This window comes from Cannabis sativa, chromosome 2 (genome assembly GCF_029168945.1).
Source record: "Cannabis sativa cultivar Pink pepper isolate KNU-18-1 chromosome 2, ASM2916894v1, whole genome shotgun sequence".
NCBI classification, from domain to species: Eukaryota; Viridiplantae; Streptophyta; class Magnoliopsida; order Rosales; family Cannabaceae; genus Cannabis; species Cannabis sativa.
The window spans coordinates 710,625-726,913 of NC_083602.1; the positions used below are offsets into that span (position 1 = coordinate 710,625).

A 16,289-nucleotide genomic window follows, 5' to 3' on the forward strand; every position below is an offset into this window, starting at 1 on the left:
CAAGTGCTTGAATAATAACCGTAAAAGGAGGTGCATTATGTTGGGTTTTGTGCCCTAAATAAAACTCATTTCAATATAATCAGATTTACTAATTAACAAAGATCAGAAATTATTTTATGTTGCATGGTTCACATTATTTATTTCATGATTATATTCTATTAAGTCCAGAACATATGTATTTGCTCATGATTGTAGTATAGTCATCACAGTGGAATATAATCATGATTATATGTTTAAAAGTTTAATTCTTTGATTTGTCAGTTCACTCAATTTAGACTGGCATGATAATCAGCGATAGGTATACTGACACCTTGGATAAGTGTTATGTCCTTTCAAGGGCATTGATAAAGTTTACCAGTTCGGATGTATGGAGTATAAATTAGAAGGGACTGATATTGAACTTGGATTAGATATGATAAATTTACCGTAATATCTATTCAATTCAATATCACCTAGTTGATCCTAGATCAAATGATCTTAATCCTGACATAATTGGGTTCAATCTCAAGAGTGTTATTCGTGTTCTTTGATTTGTTAGTTAAGCCTACTTTTTGGTCAGGGTGATACGTACATTTTGGGAACACGATAGTACAATTGAGTAGGAGCGCTAAACATAGATATGGAATCTATAGTTTCTATAGGTATTTAGAACTGAAAAGATGATTTCCTTCGAGCTTGGCTGAATAAAGAAAAATGATTGAGATCTCATTTTAGTGATTATATTAGTTCAATAAAATATCATTTATAGGTGGCCAAGTGTTTTAAGGATAAAATACATTGAAAGGGTGTAGGTAATTTATCCCTATGCAATGTAGATCATCTATAGAGGATCATTGATTATTGGGATTATAACAATGGATAATTAATATTGTATCTATATCGTGGAACATATAGAGCGTTCTACGTAACTGAGAGTGCAATTCCAAGTTTTACGGTGGATGCAATGAGAAATTAATAAGTTAGTGAATTTACTTGGTAAATTCTAGATCTGCTCAGTGGAAGCTCGATTATATAGGCCCATGGTCCCCATACTAGTTGAGACAAACTGCTTGTAAGACTCAGTTAATTGATTTTAATTAATCAATTATAATTCTAAATTTAGACTATGTCTAGTTTATAAATTTTTCACTAAGATATGGCTTGATTGTGAAGAAATAGTGTTTTGGGGTTTATTTGTGAATTAAGAGACTTTATGGAGTCTAATTAATAAATATTATAAATGACAATTTTATTTGATAGTTATTTTAATTATTAAATAAATACTTTTGACATTTATAGGGTTGAAATTGTAAAAAGTGGTATTTATGAAAAATAGGTAAAATAGTTGGGAAAAATGACAAAACCCAAACTTGAGTGGGGCCCATTAAGTGGCCGGCCATCAAGTGTAATTTTGACCCTATTTTATCATTTTTTTATTCCTAATAATTCAACCCTAACCCTAAGAGAAATAGTATATAAGGATAGCTAAGGTCTCTTCATCCAACTAATGCCTCCAAAGCTAAAAACCTAGCTTTCTGATGAGACATCTTCCTTGTTCTTCTTCTTCCTCTTGAATTTTTGAAACATTAAGTCTTTCTTCACAAAATAAATTCAGTCATTAGTGATTGAGTAAGTGCCCACACACATCAAGTTGGTCCTCAATCATAGTGTGTAAGACTGTGAAGAATCCAAACACAAGGAAGGAGTTTCGGGCTCAGATCTTGGTGATACTCTGCTACAGAAAGGATACAAGGGTTAGAGATCTGAGTGGAAGGAGTCATTTAATTCCGCTGCACCCAGTGTAAGGTTTCTCAAACTTTATGTGTTTAAATTACATTGTTTTATATAAATTCATATTTAGGATGTTAAAAACATACATGGTAGTAAATCTAAATTCTCGTAAAATAATTTCAACACATTATTCTCGTCCACCTCTGGCTCCACCTCCACGGTGATATTTTGGCGAAGGAAGAGGATCATCGCGACAATTCTCCGATCGCCATCCCCGACCACGACCTGACTTTTTTCTATGAAGGGATAGAGACAGAAAATAGTTATGGAAGGAAATCAAAGAGTGTAAGTGAACTAAGAGCTTCTTTATATATAAATATTTTTTTCTTAATAGCAGAGCTCATCCTGGGTTGTTCTCGGTCGAAAATTGTAACCTGCCGGCTAGGGTCCTCCATAGATTGCTAGCTACGATTAGCTCTCTAGTTTTATCAAGATCCAGGTTCTTCAGTTTCCTTTTATCCCATTCGTTTTTATATGTTTGTTTTGATTATAAAATGTAATTTTGTTTTCAAATTCTTTTTGCATTTTCTTTGATATTGTTAAGTTCTCTTCAGTATCTTGTTGAGTTTTTGCAATAGTTTTTTATTTTCTTTTGAGGAATCTTTTAGTAATGGGTTGCGGCTGCCACTGGTGCCTCTGTTCTAACCACCACCCCTTCTCCACGGCGTCGATGTCTGTCAAACCACAATGAAGTTTCAGATATACCAACCGATCCAAAATTATGGTACTGATTTACGCGTGAAGATAGGCTTTAATGGTGGAATATATTATGAAATTTTATTAAATTTGAAAAATTAATGTTCAGATATCTTGAAAAATATATTTACACAATATTCTCTTTCTCTATTATTGTATACTATTTTTGGTTTTGCTACTATTTATTTTAAAACGTTTTCATTTAAACTCTAATTATAATTAAATTATTTTATTTTATTTTTGCTTTAAATTTTAGTTATTACAGATATATATTTATTTTTCTCATTTATTCTTTTCTCTTTTGTAGCTTTTTATAAATTAGATACTTTTGACTTTCCTTTTAATTTTAAAATTTTCATTAATGTTTTGAACGCACAAATTTAGTTCTGCAAATACATGTATTGCGGTCGGATGGGTGGATAATTTTGTATTGTTAATATTTTTTTTATTATTATTATTGTATTGTTTTATGTCTTTAGTAGTTATTTTTTCATGTTTTAAATTTTCAGGAATGTCCGTCTACAACCGTTATGTTGCTAAAATTTTACTAGAATTAGGATAAATTTCACTAGAATGCATAAAATTCACTAAAATTTAAAAAAATTAATTGAATAAAGTTTTCTTAGAAGTTTCGAAATGGATAGAGATTGGATGGGTGCGAATAGATTATCAGCGGAGTATAGTGAAGGTGTTGACCATTTCTTCGACTTTTGTCAGAAGAATGCCAAAAATCCTAAATTGATTCTTTGTCCTTGTCTTAAATGTGGTAACATGGAGCGTATGGACATTACTAGGATAAAGGAACATTTATTTAGGAACGGAATAGACAAGAGTTATAAGGTTTGAGTTTACCACGGGGAAAAGAATAGAGTTCTAGGCGAGGGAATGTCTAAGTCCAACAAGGTTAAGGGTGTTAATTTGGAGTATGAGGATGATCACATTCTAGAAATGATTGGAGATGCACAATATGAATTAAATGTCAATCCTTTAAAATTTCAAAGTTTTGTAGAGGATGTCGAGAAGCCTATTTACCCTAACTGTAATAGGTTTACTAAGTTGTCGACACTTATTAAATTATACAATATAAAAGCCAAACACGGGTGGAGTGATAAGAGTTTTACGGGTAGATGTGATGCACATCGAGAAAAATGTGTCATACAGCTTACTTAATACCTTGTTCAATATTCCTGGGCATAGCAAAGATGGAATCAATTCCCGCCTAGATTTGAAAGAGTTAGGGATTCGGGCCAATTTACACCCACAAGTTATTGGTCGACGAACGCTCTTACTACCAGCTTGTCATGCTCTAATAAAGCAAAAAAATAATCTTTGTGTGGTTCTATCTTCCCAGGTGAAAGTACCTGAAGGGTACTCCTCAAATGTCTCTAATTGGGTAGATATGTACAAATTAATTTTGAGTGGTCTGAAATCTCACGATCATCATATATTGATTCAACATATTCTACCAGTGAATATCCGTTCTGTGTTGCCAAAGAAAGTTAGATATGCAATTACGAGATTGTGTTTGTTCTTCAAATCTCTTTGCTGTAAAGTGGTTGGTGTGCCTAAGTTAGAGAATCTCAAGATAGAAATTATAGAAGTTGTGTTACATGGAACAATTTTTCTTGTCTTCCTTTTTCGACATAATGGTTCACCTAACAGTGCATTTGGTGAGAGAGGTGAAGATATATGGACCTGTGTACTTGAGATGGATGTACCCATTCGAACGACACATGAAAATCTTGAAGGGTTATGTCAGAAGTAGAAGTAGACTTGAGGGTTGTATTGTTCAATCATACATCGTTGAAGAGACGATTAAATTCTGCTCAAACTACTTGTCATAGGTTACCACTGTTGGCTCTCGCTCTACTCGGGTCGATCGATAAGGAAATAAGTAGGAGGTAGGGGTTTTTTGTTTGTGGTGTGAGCCGAGCTGATTGTGAAGAAGTGCACCGGCTTGTGTTGCAAAATACTGATGTTGTCCAACTGTACATTGAGTAAGTTTAAGTTAATTTTTTATTGTTAAAACATATTAATAATATCAATTCAAACTAAAATTAATCCATCGAACACTTGAAGGGAACATTTTAATTGGATCAAGACTACTAATCTGACTAAGGCACGGAATCAAAAATGGGTACAAGATGAACATTATAGAAATTTTAGTACATGCATGGTTAAAAAACAAGGTACTATTAACAAAACTGTTTTGTTACGCGTCATATGTTGATTTACCTTGACTCACTAATCAACTTGTATGTTCATAATTATATGAAGAAATATGTGAATATCCGGGTAGTGTGTCCAACACACTACTTTGCATATCACGAGGTCCTTTGTGTGATGTACTCAAGTACCCATCGTACTATATAAATAGTACTCAATTTTGCACCCAAGCCCGTGATAAATCTAGAAAAATACAAAATAGCGGTGTTATGATTGTTGCTAAGACTTTCCAAATATCTAGTTCAAAAGACAAAAACCCTATTGAATGTGACATGTCTTTTTACGGTGTAATTCAAGAAATTTGGGAATTAGATTACAGTTTTCGAATCCCTTTTTTTCTTTGTGATTGGGTTAGGAGTGATAATGGGGTTAAAGACGGTGAATTTGGATTCAAGCTGGTGGACTTGAATCGAATCAGACACAAGTTCGATAAGTTTATAATGGCGTCCCAAGCCAGTCAAGTGTTTCACATGAGCGATACATTAGATGCACGACGCAACCAAAAGATTATGATAATCAAGAGTTTAATGGCAATGATCTCATATTTAGTGATCAAATTCATCAAATCACCCCACCACCTGTTGATGTCACCATTGGGAACGATATCATATCATCTCGTGATGATGGTGAAAGATTATGGTTAAATGAATCTATCAACACATGATCCATATATAAAACACGTATTGGTATTTAGTCTTTTTGATATATGGTTGAATGAATCTATCAACACATAGATCGTTCACCATGTATAACCAAATGATAGAACAACCTAATCGACCTACCCAGTGGATGACTCCTATCTGTCCTCAACAACCTGGCGACAAACACTGGGGATATTACGTCATGAAATTAATTGAAATCTTCATGATCGTAGAAGATCCAATACAACTGTTGAACCGACATGATAGGTTCTCCACTCCGTACACTAATGGTGAGATAAATATTATGCGTGATCGGTTAATTCATTACGTGAAAGCAGAAGCGGAGTGACAATAGTTACCGTGTTAGTCAGTGTGTATACATCTAGATTTATCGTTACTACATAGATTTGTAAATGTATTTAGATTATTATAATTAGCGTTAACTTAATTATAGATTTTTAAATATATTTAGATGATATTAGCATTAATTCAATTATTGTGACTATACAAAATTTTTTATATATTTAGACGATAATAGCGTTAGTTTAATTGTTGTGATTATGCAGATTTGTACAAAATTTAAAAATTAATGCATGAAAAAAATTACAGAAAATCTGTTTTTCCCTATTTTTCAAATGTAATGACTGAAAAAAAAAAGAGCGTGTCGCTAAAAAAAATTAACAAAACGGAGCCAGACTATAAGGCACGGTTTAAAATTGTCGCATATACCAAGTTATAGGCGACGGTTTTAAACCGTCGGGAAACTCACATTAGCGACGGTTTTGAACTGTTACTTATTCTGCTCGTTTTACAACGGTCGTATAGGCGACAGTTATAGAAACCGACGAGTATACTTTAAACGATTGTTTAAAAAGTCTACAAAACTCATTTTTGTAGTAGTGGCTACGTATAAGAGAAAAAAAAGGACAGACATGCAACAACATAATGACATTTAATTGGAGAGATATAGACGATCGGAGAAGAAGTGGGCCAATTCTTAGGTATTTGATTTTTTTTTCACGTGTTTAAAATTTATGACGTTTTTACTAGGGTTGGACCTGAGTTGAAATGAGTGATAGGTAATCAAATTTTGGAATTATTTCATAAATACATAAAAATAGCAAAAAAAAATTTCAAAAATACGGATTCACAAAATTTTAAATATTTTTACGATTTTTTTGATTTTATTTGCAGAAAATACGATATTTTTGTGTTGTACTCTTGTTAATTTGTTGTTTATTTTTTGTTAACTATATGTTATTTTTTGTTGTTCTTTTGATGTTATTTATATGTTATTTTTATATATTTTTTCTTGTTATTTCCGTGTTGTTTCTATGAAAAATTCTAAAAATGTAATTTTTTTACAAAAAATAATATCTTATGTATTTATTCTTAAAAATATAGTGAGATTGTCACTAAGAGTAATTATTTTTTAAACTAATTTTATAGTGTCGCTTACATAATATAAATATATATATATAAATATATATATATATATAAATATATATTCATCTACACAAACAAACAACATATAAAAAGACTATAGCTACATGTAACAAACACACGTAATATTCACTTAATTATTAACATATTGGGTTAATTCAGATCAGATTAATATTATTATTACTTGATATAAATTAGTATCATTTTCAGCTGCTTATTATCTATTTAATATTTATTTGTTTATTTATCTATATAACAAGGGATATATTCTACTTTATAGTTTATAATTTTAACTAATAATAATATTTTTGAAAAAAATATTAATTTTGGTATACTCTTCTTCTTCCTATTATCATCCACAAATTATTTTGCTTTTACTAATTTTGTTTTTTGTTGGTTAATTTGAGAATTAGCAACAAATTAATGAAGTTACTTTGTTTTTACTAAATATTAACAAAATATAAACTCTTAAGAATAGAAATTTATGTTTGTCAATACAAATAATATATATTTATCACCCACTAAATAAAATTTGTTAGTCGTGACTATCTATAATTAATGAATATAGCTAGGTCTAAGCTTGTGGGAATGATATTCTTTCTTTTTATATCTATATACATAAAATAATAAGCTTATATAATTTCCTTTTTATAAAGCTATATATATAGGTATGAGATTATGTATATTTGGATAAATTAATGTATAATTTTGTAATCAATTCTAAATGTGTGAAGGTTTTAATGGGTTGTGTTGAGTTCTCCATTAATACAAAAATGGTAATTAATTAATTAATGTGATAATAAAAACAGAAGGAATTGATGGCGTCAAATATAAGAATGAACACATTTTTGAATAAATATTAATTAATTAATCATGTTTAATATTGGACTATCACTTATAATTACGTATGTCTATACATTTTGTAACCAATTCTAAATCCATTAATTTGTTGAGTTATTAGGTTTTAATAAAATCTTAATATAAATATATCTTCATTTGCATCAATTATTATTCCCTCAAAGTAAAATTCAACAAATAAATCACTCTCAACTCCTAATAATTCTCCTCCAACACCATTTCTTGATCCCTAGCTCTTCACCAAACCAGCTGGTACGTATTATTATATATATACATGCATAGACACAATTACAAAGGATGATCAAAACAATTAATTAATACATCTAAAACTGCTACATGTGCTTCTGTGCTTTTGGGTTTGTAAATTGTTTCTAATTTTTCTCATAATATTATGAAATTAATTAATTATATATATAACTACTGCATGCATGCATGCCTTATATCTATATTTATATGTACATGCAATATTATGTATATACATTTAATAAGCACACATAATTATATTCACGTACTTTATTAATATATTGGGTTAATTCACATCAGATTATTATTATTATTATTATTATTATTATTATTATTATTATTATTATTATTATTATTATTATTATTATTATAATCATTTTCATCTGCTTATTATCTATTTAATTTCAATTTTTGTCAAAGTGAGGTTATTTTGTCTTTAGTGATGCTGTTATTAAAATATGCATTTTTGGCACTATAAATTTCATTTTTATTATATATTTATATATATAAATGTATAAGTGGTGAAGGAAAATTTAATTGTTCAATGAGTAAATTTTTTCCCTTTAAATTGTTTGTGTATTTTCTTATTCTTTTTTATATTCATACTAATTACTATTTATGTTTTTTTTTTGCAGCAATGACACTTATTTTTTACTTTGTTCTCTGTATAGTACTTCCTCATGTACTAGCTGAACATAACTATGATGACTATTATCTGAATCAAAACACTGAAGTTTTGCTCATGCTTCTTTTAATTGGGGTATTTTTCTTAATTTTGATAATTAAATGCATTCATACTGTATATAGTGCTAATTTTCATGGCGACGAAGAAAATCCATCCGTGCAATTAACTATGCAAAATGTACCAGAAGATAATGCAACGGCCGTAAATTATTTACCAGCACAAAATACACCTGAAGAAATTGTACCAGTACTTACTATAGAGGCATTTCCCGAAGACAAGTATCCATGTGGAGACAATACAACATCTGAAGGAGAAGAATGCCCAATATGCTTAGAAGTATACGAAGAGGGAGCGACCGTAAGAAAGTTTCCTTGCGGTCATATATTTCACCCTGAGTGCATGCAAGATATATTAAATAGTAGACTTAAGAAGTGTCCTAATTGTAGATTTATGTTTGCTTAATTAGTACTTATTTTATTTTAGTTTTTAAAATAAATGTAATTTGGTTGAAATTAATTATTTAATAGTGTATGACTTTTTTCTTCCTAATAGTATAATTAATTATTTTAGGTTTTTTTAAGTTTTTGATTATGTATGCTTTAAACAATTATCTTATTTTTGTTTTAGTTTTATTTTAATTTATTAATTGGTTTTACTTTAATTAGTTAGGTGAAAAAAATAATTAAGACAATACACGTGTTTTTAATAGTAACTCTGTTAATGGGTACTAATGAACAAGAGAATCTAAACTATTGTAAAGTGGGGTTTTGACTTTTGAGTTTTAATACAATAATTTTTAGAAATTGGGTACTTATTAACAATAAAATGAACAAAATTAATATTTATGTGTAAGTGGTTTGACACTAATGGGAGTAGAATGGATAATGATGGTGACTAGCATGTGCGTCAACCGAGAGTGGTACCAAAATGAATCGTTCATACTTGCATCTCAAGCAAAATTGATATATTACATTCCTGATCTTCAGAATGGTAAAGACTGGCTGATTGTGAACGAGTACATCCCGCGAAATGTCTGGGACTTCCCGGACACTGATGGGGAGACACCCTTTATACAGGAAAACAATTCAGCTGAAACCGACTTAATTGTTCAACTTCCACAATCGGATGATGTTGACTATGTTCGCCATGATGTGGACCAAACTGAAGTTGCAAACATCCATCGTGTGAATTCAGAGCCTCAACAGTTAGATGATTTCATTATCGACGATGACACCGAGGGTCTAAATGACCAAGACGATAACTACTTAGAATAAGAGAGTGACAGTGATGATAATGTTGTATATGTAACTGATGATGATGATGATGAATTGTAATTGTAACAGTGTTTTAATAGGAATAAAAATTCAATAAGTTCTTATTTAATATGTTTTGAATATGGTTGTTTATTTTAAATAATAAAATATGTGTTGTATACGTAGTATGTTTACCCCAGGTGGCAGCATTTCGAAAGAAAAAGGGGTCAGAGGTAAATACAAAGGAAAAAATGTTGAAGAAGCGCTCTCCAAAACACCAGCTGCCAAACTACACATTGAATTGCATGAAGAGACGGGCACCCCAGTCGGCAAAAACGGAAAAGAGTTCAACAATATGTGTAAATGGATGTCTCGCATGTCCATCCCCATGAATAAATTCAAATGGGAAGATGTTTCTAGAGCTAAAATTAATGTATTGTGGGACAAACTTTAGGTATTTCATAATTTATTTTTTAATTTTTACTTTACTATATTCTTCTTAAATTTCTAATTAATGTATTAATGTGAATGTGTAACTTTTTTGCAAACAAAGTTTGTCCTCCCACAAGATAACTCTACGTTCGTAGACTATGGTGAGTACGAGATGTCAAAGAATTTACGTGACTGGCGATCTGACTGTAAGAAAAAATGGATACAAAATATTGAGGAGCTTGGACAGGAGAGGGCAAACATGTTACCTCCTGACGGAGTAACTCAGAAGGTGTGGAGCGATTGCATTGCTTAGTGGAGCACAGACAAACAAAAGGTACTTAATAAAAATTTTAATTGTAGTAAAGCTTCATGTTATATAGTCAATAATACATAATTAATTGTTAGAAAAATTATTAATTTCAGGCAAGAGCAGCAAAAAAATAAAGAAAGTCAGGGTAAGATGAAACTTCAAGGAGGCTGGGGATCAAAGTCTATCGATTTAATTTTTTTTGTAAAAATACAATAATAATATTTTTTTTTTACTTAAAAACTAGGCTACCCCGACACAAGAGAAGTTCCAACTGTGGTGGAAACTTTTCAAAAGTTTCACCATAAAGGCAACAATTGCCGCAATGAATACGCGCAACAAGCTTACGTAAGTTTACATTTATATTGATTTCTATTTATTTCTTTCAATTTATTTTGTATTAAAATTAACCATTTAATTTATTTGTTTGTTTTAGGAGCAAATAGTTGAAATAGCTGCAACTCAACCTGCGCCCACAGAGGATCAGCCTGATGAGACTGCCGTAGATCCCACAAAATACCCCCGAGACTTGCCTGTTATGACGCAAGTACTCGGGGGAGCAATCTCGACAACTAAGAGGCTTTGGCCATCTCCCGAGACTGAAGGCAGTTGGGGCCAAAAGAGCACCTGCCATGAATTCTTCGGCCCCATGGATCTTCCACCATTCCCCGCTGCTCCTGGTATTGGATCATCATCACTTGCTCCTGGTGCTGGATCGTCATCGCATCCTTCCGAGACTCAGATAAACAATGACGATGACATTACTCGTCTATATAATATTACATATTTTATATACCAATTGGAACTTCACTTTTTTTTTCCAATCGAACATCTTTTAATATTTTGTTTATTTGCATTACTTACTAATTTTAGTACAACACTTTTGCTATATTAGTTTGATTATAAAAATTCCTAATTATCAATGTAAATTATGTTTGTATTTTTTAATATAAATATAATATAATTAATTTATTATTATAATTATAATTATTATAATTAATTTATTATTTTAAATAAATATTTGATCGACGCATTACTGTGTCGGCAAAACTTAACACTAAAAGGTTCACGCCTTTTCTTAGGTATTTCATAATTTATTTTTTAATTTTTACTTTACTATATTCTTCTTAAATTTCTAATTAATGTATTAATGTAAATGTGTAACTTTTTTGCAAACAAAGTTTGTCCTCCCACAAGCTAACTCTACGTTCGTAGACTATGGTGAGTACGAGATGTCAAAGAATTTACGTGACTGGCGATCTGATTGTAAGAAAAAATGGATACAAAATATTGAGGAGCTTGGACAGGAGAGGGCAAACATGTTACCTCCTGACGGAGTAACTCAGAAGGTGTGGAGTGATTGCATTGCTTAGTGGAGCACAGACAAACAAAAGGTACTTAATAAAAATTTTAATTGTAGTAAAGCTTCATGTTATATAGTCAATAATAAATAATTAATTGTTAGAAAAATTATTAATTTCAGGCAAGAGCAGCAAAAAAATAAAGAAAGTCAGGGTAAGATGAAACTTCAAGGAGGCTGGGGATCAAAGTCTATCGATTTAATTTTTTTTTTGTAAAAATACAATAATAATATTTTTTTTTACTTAAAAACTAGGCTACCCCGACACAAGAGAAGTTCCAACTGTGGTGGAAACTTTTCAAAAGTTTCACCATAAAGGCAACAATTGCCGCAATGAATACGCGCAACAAGCTTACGTAAGTTTACATTTATATTGATTTCTATTTATTTCTTTCAATTTATTTTGTATTAAAATTAACCATTTAATTTATTTGTTTGTTTTAGGAGCAAATAGTTGAAATAACTGCAACTCAACCTGCGCCCACAGAGGATCAGCCTGATGAGACTGCCGTAGATCCCACAAAATACCCCCGAGACTTGCCTGTTATGACGCAAGTACTCGGGGGAGCAATCTCGACAACTAAGAGGCTTTGGCCATCTCCCGAGACTGAAGGCAGTTGGGGCCAAAAGAGCACCTGCCATGAATTCTTCGGCCCCATGGATCTTCCACCATTCCCCGCTGCTCCTGGTGTTGGATCATCATCGCTTGCTCCTGGTGCTGGATCGTCATCGCATCCTTCCGAGACTCAGAGAAACAATGACGATGACATTACTCGTCTATATAATATTACATATTTTATATACCAATTGGAACTTCACTTTTTTTTTTCCAATCGAACATCGTTTAATATTTTGTTTATTTGCATTACTTACTAATTTTAGTACAACACTTTTGCTATATTATTTTGATTGTAAAAATTCCTAATTATCAATGTAAATTATGTTTGTATTTTTTAATATAAATATAATATAATTAATTTATTATTATAATTATAATTATTACAATTAATTTATTATTTTAATTACTGTGTCGGCAAAATTTAACACTAAAAGGTTCACGCCTTTTCTTAGATTAGCGCGAATAGTTTTACCGGTGCACCTATTGCGCCGGTAAAACTATTCGCGCTAATCTGAGAAAAGGCGCGAACCTTTTACCGTCGCATTAATGCGCCGACAAAAATATCTCAAAGCAGGTTCAAAGCAGATAAGGGTATCTATTTAGGCTGACGTTTAAGTTGTGTCGGCGCAATTTTTTGCTGGTAAAACAAGGTTTTACTGGCGCATTTCACCTGTGCGACGGTAAAAACTCCTTTACCGACCAAGATTCGCTGACCTATTTTGTTGGCGTATAATTGCGCCGGCAAAGCTTTGCCGGGGCATTTAGTTTGCTTTTGTCGACGTATTTTTGTGCCGGCAAAAGTAGGTTTTCTTGTAGTGACCCTCCCTAAAACTCATGATGCTGCTGGAAGAAGCATCAAGAGTTTGCCTAAAAGAAAATAAAAACGAGAAATCGTATGTGACTTAGTAAAAAAGTCAGCAAGCTGCAACGATGAAAGAACAAAAGGCAAAGTAATGGTGCTCACTTTCAAATGGTGATGAGTAAAATAACAAACAATCTCAATATGCTTGGTGTGTTCGTGAAAAACTGACTTGGGAGCATCTAAATGGCACTTTGGTTGTCACAATACATAGGAGTAGGACAAGAGTCAATAACACCCATATTTGTAAGTAACCATCTCAACCAAACAATCTCTTTAGTAGTAGATGCCATGGCACGATACTGAACTTCCGTAGAAGATTGAGAAACAACAAACTATATCTTGCTCTTCTAAGAAATAAGAAAATCTCCTAAGAAGATACAGAAAATTGCTGTAGATTTTCAGACTGTGGGATCACGACCATGATCAACATCACAATAAGCTCGCAACTTAAGAGGAGAGGTGGAAGGTAGTAGTAGGCTCTGAAAGATGGCACCCCGAAGATACTTTAGAATGCGAAGAACATCAGCCCAGTGAACAGTAGTAGGAGAAGCAACAAACTGACTAACAATATGAACAGCATATGCAATGTCTGGATGAGTAATAGTGAGATAAACCAAATTGCCAACGATGGTGCGATACAAAGTAGGATCTTCCAAAGGAGAGCCATCAGAAGGAGAATATTGAACATTCAACTTAGAGGGATTGTCCACAACTCTAGTATCAGTAAGATGAGCACGCTTAATAATGTCAGTAGTGTAATTAGATTGAGAAAGAAGATAACCTTTTGGAGAATGGACAATTTTAATACCAAAAAAATAGCACAGAGAACCCAAATCCTTCATCTCAAATTGAGAAGCTAAGTCTGACTTTAACACTCTAATTCCTTGTCAATCATCTCCTATAATAATCATATCATCGACATAGAAAGAAAGCTGAATATGACTTGCAGATGTGAACTTTACAAATAAAGTTGAATCATAATAACTTGACACAAAACCAAGAAACAAAAATAACAGTAGAGAACTTTTAAAACTATGCTTGGGGGCCTTTTTAAGACCATACAAAGCATTTTCTAGCTTGCAAACCACTCTTTGCTTATGAGGAGCACCAGGAGGAGGAACCATGTAGACCTGCTCATGTAAGTCGCCTACTCCTGGTGCTAGATCGTCATCGCATCCTCCCAAGACTTAGAGAAACAACGACGATGACATTACTCGCTTATAGATCATTAGATATTTTATATACCAATTAGAACTTCACTTTTTTTTCCGATTCGAACATCTTTTAATGTTTTGTTTATATACTAATTTTAGTACAACATAATATAGTTAATGTTTGTTTATCTTTTAATGTAAATTATGTTTGTTTTTTTCTTAATATAAAATATAATATAATTAATTTAGGGTTTATAATATAAAATATAATATAATTAATTATTTATAATTAATTAATTTATTTTTTAAAAAAAAAAATTAGTTTCGCCGGCGCAGCAAAACTTAACATTAAAAGGTTCGCGCCATTTCTCAAATTGGCGTGAATAGTTTTGCCGGTGCAACTATAGTGCCAGCGAAACTTTTCGCACCAATCTGAGAAATAGTGCGAACCTTTTTACCGGCGCATTAATTATTGCACCGGCAAAAAAATATCAAAGTAGGTTCAGAGCGGATAAGGGTATCCTTTTACACCGACGTTTAACTTTTGTCAGCGCATTTCACTTATGCGCCGGTAAAAAGTCCTTTACCGACTAAGATTTGCTGACATCTTTTGCCGGCGTAGTATTGCACTGGCAAAGCTTTGCCAACGCATTTAGTGTACTTTCTCCAACGCAAAAATGCCCCGGCAAAAACAGTTTTTCTTGTAGTGCGATTGTATGTCACTGCTATAAGAGTGGGAATGGTAGTTATTTTTGCAACTGGAGTAAAAGTCTACTCAAAGTCCATACCATACTGTTGTGAAAATCCTTTAGCCACTAATCGAGCCTTGTACCGTTCAATGGACCCATTAGACTTGATCTTGAGTTTATACACCCAACGAGAACCAATAGCATGTTTACCAAAAGAGAAAAGTATCAAATCCCAAGTATAAGTCCTTTGCAAAGCATAGAGTTTCTCATTCATAGCACGTTGCGAAAGGGGTTAATAACTACCTCTCTATAGGACAAAGGCTCAGAATGACAATGAATAAATGCCAAAAACAAAGTAAAAGTAGCAGAATAAGAAGAGTATGTAAAATTTGGTTAGCGAGTAGACTTCAGAATGCATTGACGATAGTGGTGAGAAGGGTCCACAATCTCAGGAGGATCGGGAATAGCTGCAGGTGGAGGGGGGGGAGCGTTTTCAGGTTGTGAAGAACCAATATCTAATGGAGGATAAATTTCAAGTTGCAAAGTGCTAGTATCTAATGGAGGAGCAATTTGAGGTTGCGAAGTACTAATATTTAATTCTTGAGACCTATCAACAGGACACATGCGAGAGTAATGAAGAGGAAAAAGAACTATAGAATTAGTGGATGATTCAGACTCAGACTCAGAGAATGGGTCAATGTGAATAAGATCTGATTTTATCAAATTATGAGGATTACTAGGAATAGAAAAGAAAGGTAACCCTCAAGAAAAACTACATGACGAGATACATACAATTTTTTAGAAACTGGATCAAAACAACGGTTACCCTTTTTCCCTTCCCCATAACCGAGAAACATACAAAGAGCAGAGCTTGACGACAACTTTGTACGCCCTACACTAGAAAGAAGCACAAAACCAGTAGAACCAAAGACTCTTAAAGAAGAATAGTCAGAAATACAACTATATAGTTTCTCAAAAGGAGACAAACCCAAAATGACAAAAGACAGAATCATTTAATTAGGTGAATTGCAGTTAGAACTGCCTCCCCCCA

At 32.3% G+C, this 16,289-nt stretch overlaps 1 protein-coding gene across 1 annotated transcript; it reads right to left on the reverse strand.

Annotated features, from left to right (window-relative positions):
- Positions 1-13,793: 13,793 nt before the first annotated feature.
- LOC115719099 (uncharacterized mitochondrial protein AtMg00810-like) lies at positions 13,794-15,512 on the reverse strand. The gene is made up of 2 exons (XM_030648012.2): positions 15,338-15,512; positions 13,794-14,176 (listed from the first exon to the last, which is right to left on the reverse strand). Exons 1-2 carry the CDS (start codon positions 15,510-15,512, stop codon positions 13,794-13,796), a joined length of 558 nt encoding a protein of 185 aa, XP_030503872.1.
- Positions 15,513-16,289: the final 777 nt, after the last annotated feature.